The sequence below is a fragment of the Mus caroli genome, chromosome 10 (assembly GCF_900094665.2).
Source record: "Mus caroli chromosome 10, CAROLI_EIJ_v1.1, whole genome shotgun sequence".
Lineage (NCBI taxonomy): Eukaryota > Metazoa > Chordata > Mammalia > Rodentia > Muridae > Mus > Mus caroli.
In genome coordinates, this window is record NC_034579.1 from 120,409,416 (window position 1) to 120,417,410 (window position 7,995).

Consider the following 7,995-nt stretch of genomic DNA (forward strand, 5'->3'; position numbering starts at 1 on the left):
CTGTAGCCCCCAAAGAAACTCCAGCGACTCCATCTCCTGAAGGGGTCACAGCTGTTCCGCTGGAGATTCCTCCTTGCTCCAAAAAGGCCCCCAAAGAAAGTTCAGCAACCTCATCTTCTAAAAGGGCCCCTAAAACTGCAGTTTCCAAAGAAATTCCTTCTAAAGGGGTCACAGCTGTGCCATTGGAGGTTTCTCTGCCTCTAAAAGAGACCTCCAAAAGTGCAACTCCTGGTGAAAATTCAGCCTCATCCCCAAAAAGGTCCCCCAAAACTGCAGGCCCCAAAGAAACTCCACCTGAAGGGGTCAGAGCTGTGCCCCTGGAGATTTCTCTGCCTCCAAAAGAGACACCCCAAAATGCAACCCCTAATGAAAGCTTAGCAGCCTCATCCCAGAAAAGGTCTCCCAAAACTTCAGGCCCCAAAGAAACTCCACCTGAAGGGGTCACAGCTGTGCCACTGGAAATTCCTCCTACCCCAAAAAAGGCCCCCAAAACTGCAGTCCCTAAACAGATTCCTTCTCCCGAAGCTGAAAGTCCTCTCTCTCCCAAAAAGGCATCCAAAACTGCAGCCCCCAAAGAGAATTCAGCAACCTTATCCCCAAAAAGATCCCCCAAAACTGCAACCCACAAAGAAAATATGACTTCATCCCCCAAAAGGTCCCCCAAAACTGCAGCCCCCAAAGAAACTCCAGCCACATCTTCTGAGGGGGTTACAGCTGTGCCATCTGAGATTTCTCCTTCACCCCCAACTCCAGCCTCCAAAGGGGTTTCTGTGACCCTAGCTCCCAAAGGTGCCCCTAATGCCCTAGCTGAGAGTCCTGCCTCCCATAAAAAGGCTCCTAAAACTGCAGCCCCCAAAGAAACTTCAACAATTCCATCCCCCCAAAAAATTCCCAAAGTGGCAGGTCCCAAAGAGACTTCAGCGACCCCACCTTCAAAAAAGACCCCCAAAACTGCAGTCCCCAAAGAAACTTCAGCACCTTCTGAGGGGGTCACAGCTGTACCAGTGGAAATTCCTCCCTCCCCCAGAAAGGCCCCTAAAACTGCAGCTCCCAAAGAAACTCCAGCTCCATCTCCTGAAGGGGCCACCACTGTACCAGTGCAGATTCCTCCCTCCCCCAGGAAGGGCTCTAAGAAAGCAGGCTCCAAAGAAACACCTACAGCCCCATCTCCTGAAGGAGTTACAGCTGCACCTCTAGAAATTCCCATATCTTCCAAAAAGACTTCCAAAATGGCAAGTCCTAAAGAAACGCTAGTAACCCCATCTTCCAAAACACTCTCCCAAACTGTAGGTCCCAAAGAAACTTCACTTGAAGGGGTCCCAGCTGTGCCCCTGGAGATTCCTTCTTCCCACAAAAAGGCCCCCAAAACTGTAGATCCTAAACAGGATCCTCTAACCCCATCTCCTAAAGATGCCCCTACTACTCTAGCTGAAAGTCCTTCCTCCCCCAAAAAGGCACCCAAAACTGCAGCCCCACCCTCTGAAAGGGTCACCACTGCGCCACCAGAAAAGCCTGCCACCCCACAGAAGGCCTCAGAAACTACAGCCTCCAAAGTCCCTGCCAAGACACAGGAAGTTGCTGACTCCCCAAGAGAGACTCCAGTAGCCCCAGCTGTGCCCCCAGTCAAGAGTCCTTCCTCCCATAAGAAGACCTCAAAGACTGTAGATCTCAAAGAAGCCCCATCAACCCTCCCTCCCTCCCCAACAAAGAGCCCCAAAATTCCATCATCCAAAAAGGCACCAAGGACTTCAGCCCCTAAAGGGTTTCCAGCAAGCCCCTCTATTAAAGCTGTCACCACCTCACTGGCACAGACAGCTCCTCCCAGTCTGCAAAAGGCGCCATCCACTACAATCCCCAAGGAGAATTTAGCTGCCCCGGCTGTTCTGCCTGTCTCCAGCAAAAGCCCAGCAGCTCCAGCTGCTGCAAATGCTTCCACTGCCCTAGCTGCTGCTTCCCTTTCCCCAGCTCCCCCAGTCACGATTTCTCCCTCCAAAAAGACCCCAGCTACTGCAGCTCCTCAAACAGCTCCAAAAGAGGCCACAACAATCCCATCTTGTAAAAAGGCTGCAGCTACGGAGACCCCCATTGAGACTTCAACAGCTCCATCTCTTGAAGGGGCCCCCAAGGAGACCTCAGAAACTTCAATGTCCAAAGTTCTCATGTCTTCCCCTCCTAAAAAGGCTCCATCCTCCAAAAGGGCCTCTACTCTCCCAGCTACAACTCTTCCCTCTCTTAAAGAGGCCTCTGTTCTCTCACCCACTGCCACTTCTTCCGAAAAAGACTCTCATGTTTCCCCTGTAACCGATGCTTGTAGCACAGGAGCTACTACCCCTCAGGCATCTGAAAAGCTCCCAGCACCGAAAGGTCCTACAGCTTTCACGGAAGTGCTTGCTGTACCTGCTCCAGAAAGTGCTTTGGTCATCACTGCTCCCATTCAGAAAAGCCCAGGAGCCAACAGCAATTCTGCTTCCTCTCCTAAGTGCCCAGACCCCTCCGCTAAGAAAGACACAAAGGGCCTCCCTTCTGCAGTAGCTCTAGCCCCTCAGACAGTCCCTGTTGAGAAAGACACTTCAAAGGCTATAGGAACTCTGCCTGTTTGCCCTGCAAAAGGCAGTGATTGTCTTCATTCCCCAAAGGGTCCTGTGGGGTCTCAGGTAGCTACTCCACTAGCAGCGTTTACCTCTGACAAAGTTCCTCCGGAAGCTGTGTCTGCATCTGTGGCTCCAAAGCCTACCCCAGCAGCTTCCCTGACTCTTGCTCCCTCCCCAGTTGCCCCTCTGCCTCCTAAACAGCCACTTCTTGAGTCCGCACCTGGATCAGTGCTGGAGTCACCCTCTAAGCTCCCAGTCCCTGCTGAGGAGGATGAGCTGCCGCCTCTGATTCCCCCGGAAGCGGTCTCTGGGGGAGAGCCTTTCCAGCCGATCCTCGTCAACATGCCCACCCCTAAACCTGCTGGGACCCCTGCCCCAGCCCCCTCTGCCAAGCAGCCTGTTCTGAAGAACAACAAGGGTATTTGCCTTGGTTTGCTGTGTGCATGGTGTGTTGCCCACACCCCTCTTGGGGGCTACCCACCAATACTAACTAGGACGCGTCGCTTTGTGCAGTATGTCTGCTTGAGTTTGGGCATAGTACATAAGGTAGAAGCTCTAGAAATATGATCTAAATCTTGGCTTCTGTCATCTCAGGTAATAATACTTTGTGTCTTGTGTAAAGTGGTCCAGGCTAAGTAAGCTCTGGATCTAACATCCTTTTTAACCTGAGCTGATACTGAAAACCAAGACCTACCAGGTCTTCACTGTACTCTTAATTCTCATCACATCACTAACCTTGTCCCTGGGCCTGGAATTTGCTTTTGTAAAAAAATATTTAAAATGGAAAACAAAAAAACCTTGAAGCCATTCTTTTTCTTCTTAGACTTAGTAACTACCAGTTGCCCGGGGACTTCCTTTTCTTAAGACTGTAGAGAACTGTTTCTCCTGGCCTGAGAATGGTCTGGGTGTGGCTTTCCTCTCCAGTAGATGCTTGGCCCTTCAACTGAAGGGAAATTTAGATGTGTCAGCTATGTTTGGGAGTGGGGGAGCCAATGATGGGGCTTAACAATATAGAGGTTGTCTAGTGCCTGGTTAAAATTCTTTCCGGGAGTGGTTTGAAAGGCAGAATGTATGTGCACAACTGCTTCTGACCCTTTAACCCTGTTTAAAGGGTTTTCACCTAATTGTATCTAAAGATGCCTTCTGTCTGATTATTTCTGGAATGGGGATAAAATTTGGAATCTCATAGATGCTTGGTGTTTGTGCCAAGAACTGAAGACCTTAAAAGAGAAGGCAGTTGCAGCATATGAGCTGCTTAGCTGTGTCTAGCTATTGTCCCACATCTCTGAAGAAAGGTCTTCAATGGATTCCTGTAAGTTGGAGGCCTCGGGCTGGGTCACAGAAGCCAATTAATTGACTTACATTTAGCCTTGTAAGCCTTTGCATAAAGCAGCGACAGCTAGTTCAGTCAGGCTATGATGAGGTGCCACCTCTTAAAATTCTATTGTTGAATAAAAGTTACCTGTCATCCTAGGATCGGGAACAGAGTCTGACAGTGATGAGTCAGTGCCAGAGCTCGAGGAACAAGACTCCACACAGACGGCCACACAGCAAGCCCAGGTGCGTGCTCTCTTAATAACTTACATTGAGTCAAGAATGCACTAGGGGACAAGTGTGCTGGCCAGTTCCTGTAATCCTGGTACTTGGAAGGCTGAGGCAGAAATTGAAAGTCAGCCTGGACCCAAAGAATATGTCTCAAAAAAAAAAGAAAAGAAAATTGGTTGAAGGTCTGCAACCAAGATGAACTCTAAAGGATTTGGCTCTTTGAACTGTGAATCTTTTTTGTAAAGCAAAACCACATGGAAGCAATTGTCCAAAGCTTTGAATCTGTTCAAGGAGCAAGAAGATCTCTTAAATTCCAGGACAGCCAGGGCTGTACAGAAACCCTGTCTAGAAAAAAAAAAAAAACAAAACCAGCCGGGCATGGTGGGGCACGCCTTTAATCCCAGCACTCAGGAGACAGAGGCAGGCGGATTTCTGAGTTTGAGGACAGCCAGGGCTATACAGAGAAACCCTGTCTTGAAAAACCAAAAAAAAGAAAAAAGAAACCCCATCTCAAAACAAAACTTTTGTCTTCTCAGCTGGCAGCCGCAGCTGAGATCGATGAAGAACCTGTTAGTAAAGCCAAGCAGAGTCGGAGTGAGAAGAAGGCAAGGAAGGTAAGATGGAGTCATGAGTGTGGATCAGGGCTTGGGTGTGCATATGTGAAATCCCAGCACTTGGGACACGAAAGTGGAAGGACTAGGAGTTAGGAGCTAGCCAGCTATGTAGCAAGTCAGTTAGCTTAGGGTACATCAGACTACCTCCAAACTACCTCCAAAGGGTACAACTCATGGCGAATTGCTACAGCTGAGCACACTCAGGTGGGTTTTTGTTGTTGTTGTTGTTGTTGTTTTTTAATATTTCTTTATGTGAGTACACTGCCACTCTCTTCAGACCCACCAGAAGAGGGCAACAGATCCCATTACAGATGGTTCTGAGCCACCATGTGGTTGCTGGGAATTGAATCAGAACCTCTGGAAGAGCAGTCAGTGCTCTTAACCACTGAGCCATCTCTCCAGTCCCAGCTGTTCTTTTTCTTTTTTTCTTTCTTTTTTTTCTGCCCCCTCTAGCTGTTCTCTTTCTTAACACAGGAAAAGTCTGCTGTGGATGTTGAATGTGGGACTGTTTCTTGTTATGTGTTTGTTTTTTGTTTTGTTTTGTTTTTGTCTTTTTAAAGCTGCTCCTAAAGTTAGAAACTTAACGTTCCTTTTTCTTCTTTAGGCGATGTCCAAACTGGGTCTTCGGCAGGTTACAGGGGTTACGAGAGTCACTATCCGAAAATCTAAAAATATCCTCTTTGTCATCACGAAGCCAGATGTCTACAAGAGCCCAGCTTCAGACACCTACATAGTGTTTGGGGAAGCCAAGGTTAGTAAAATTTCAGGTGAATTGCTCCATACAAGTATTAATGTTATTTGGGGTCAGATAATTCATTGCTGCTGCTGTGTAGAGGTTAAGGACCAATTGTGATACCAAAAATTGTGTGTGTGTGTGTGTGTGTGTAGCGTTGAGTTTCCTGAGATGCATTTTTCACGTATAAACACCTACCCGCACCTCTATCCTCTGCCCTGCAGATTGAAGATTTGTCTCAGCAAGCACAGTTAGCAGCTGCTGAGAAATTCAAGGTTCAAGGTGAAGCTGTTTCAAACATTCAGGAAAACACTCAGACTCCAACCGTCCAAGAGGAGAGTGAAGAAGAGGAGGTAAGCCACAGAATCTTGAGGATTTTACTTAATCTCTCCGCATCGGCAACTTTTGCTTCAGGAAACTATGGCAGTTCTTCTTACCTTTGATTTATTAAGACTCTTCCCCCCCTCCGTCTTTTAGGTTGATGAAACGGGTGTGGAAGTTAAGGACATAGAATTGGTCATGTCACAAGCAAACGTATCAAGAGCAAAGGCTGTTCGAGCCCTGAAAAACAACAGTAACGATATTGTAAATGCTATTATGGTGAGTGGCCCATCAATTAGGCTTCATTACAAAGCCTGAAATAATGACCTGAATTCTCTACCTCTTAGCCTATAAATGCCTCTAATTATCTTTTTGTTTTCTTCTTTGCAGGAATTAACAATGTAACTATTTGACAGCGAGGACAACTCCCCTCCCCTTTCCCCCCTTTTTGGTGTTTGAAAAGTGGAACTACAGCTTGGTTTAAAATTTGTACTGTTTCTATCACTAATAAAGTTGTGGCTTCTTGTTGGATGGACTCAGCAGGTGCAAGATCTTTTCCCAGAAAGTATGTGGGGGGAAAATCTTTTTTAAAACTTTCTATGTGCCGGGCGTGGTGGCACATGCCTTTAATCCCAGCATTCGGGAGGCAGAGGCAGGTGGATTTCTGAGTTCGAGGACAGCCAGGGCACACCTAGAAACCCTGTCTCGAGAAAACCAAAAAGGGGGGGAAAAACTGAATTTGAAACCAGCCTGGTCTGCATAGTGAGTTCTAGAACTACATTGTAAAGAGACCCTGTCTCAAACAAATTTTTTTTCTTTTTTTAAAATTCTAGGTGATACAATATGATCAGTAAACTTTTTGTTGTTGAGACAGGATCTTAAGCTTTAGCCCAGAAGAACTCAAATTCATGGCTATTCTTCTGCCTCAACCTCTCCTCAGTTGGCACTGACTGATTTCCCAGATCATCCTGGTTCACTGTTATCTGCTGTGAGTTTAAAGGAATCTGATGCCCTCTCTAAACTTTGGGTACTAGGTACACATATGATAGACAAGTCTTTTAAAGAATTTGTGAGCCGGGCGTGGTGGCGCACGCCTTTAATCCCAGCACTCGGGAGGCAGAGGCAGGCGGATTNAAAAAAAAAAACTCTTCCCATTCCTTAGGCTGCCTCTATATCCAATTGACCAGGTTTTTGCCACTTTTAATCTATTTTCTTTTATTGGCAAAGAAGAGAAACAGAATACACAGGATGAGTATTGGCCTGTAATTTCTTAATTTTTTTATTATGGTCATTTTTAAAATACTTATACATCTGTCTTTCGGTCTCTTTTTATTTGTGGTGCTATCTATATTGTGTGGTTTTATTCACTATAATCTAATTATATTGTTGTTTCTTTGGAAAATGATAGGCCTTCACCTATTTTTGTCTTCTGAAAATTTACAATGAGCTGGGCATGGTGGCTCACGCCTTTAATCCCAGCACTTGGGAGGCAGAGAAGGGAGGATTTCTGAGTTCGAGGCCAGCCTGGTCTACAAAGTGAGTTCCAGGACAGCCAGGGCTATACAGAGAAACCCTGTCTTGAAAAACCAAAAAAAAGAATTTGTGTGTTGGTAAGGATGGGTTTGCATCCATGCCACAGAGTACCACAAAAGTAAAAAGACAGCTTTCAGGAACCCATTCTCTTATACCACATAGGAATGGAACTTAGGCTTTGTAAGTGTTGGGAGCAGGAATTTTCATCCACTGAGTCATGGTGCCAGCCACATACCTTTTTTGTTTTGAGACTGGTATGGAAGTCACTAGACCAGGCTTTCCTCAGACTCAAAAAGATCTGCTTCTGGATTAAGGTGTATACAACCCTTCACCATTCTTGAGACCTACAATGTGCTAAGCACTGGACATGCAAATCCTAGAAACTCCATCAACAACATCATGGCAAGGACTGTCTGCTCTGCTCTGTAATGTCATGGTCTCTGAAACCCCAATACTCTGTGCTGAAGCAGAGGATCATGAGTTCAAGGCTAGCCTAGATCACATAGTGTCAAACCCACCTAGGTTACCAAGGAGGAGCCTGACTCAAAAGCTGTCTATGAAAATGTAACTTTTGGGCTGGTGAGATGGCTCAGTGGGTAAGAGCACCCGACTGCTCTTCCAAAGGTCCAGAGTTCAAATCCCAGCAACCACATGGTGG

The 7,995-nt window shown here is 46.6% G+C and overlaps 1 protein-coding gene across 2 annotated transcripts in view; it reads left to right on the forward strand.

Annotated features, from left to right (window-relative positions):
• Naca (nascent polypeptide associated complex subunit alpha) overlaps window positions 1-6,343 on the forward strand; it is a 13,483-nt gene extending 7,140 nt beyond the window's left edge. The window contains exons 4-10 of one of the 2 annotated variants that reach the window (XM_029482739.1): window positions 45-3,009; window positions 4,066-4,151; window positions 4,673-4,750; window positions 5,355-5,501; window positions 5,708-5,836; window positions 5,961-6,083; window positions 6,195-6,343. In XM_029482739.1, the coding sequence (XP_029338599.1) occupies window positions 45-3,009; window positions 4,066-4,151; window positions 4,673-4,750; window positions 5,355-5,501; window positions 5,708-5,836; window positions 5,961-6,083; window positions 6,195-6,209 (3,543 nt within the window). In that variant the 3' untranslated portion in view covers window positions 6,210-6,343. The remainder of the gene's footprint in view (window positions 1-44; window positions 3,010-4,065; window positions 4,152-4,672; window positions 4,751-5,354; window positions 5,502-5,707; window positions 5,837-5,960; window positions 6,084-6,194) is intronic. The other variant, XM_021173852.1, reaches the window with a different exon arrangement.
• The last annotated feature ends 1,652 nt before the right edge of the window (window positions 6,344-7,995 follow it).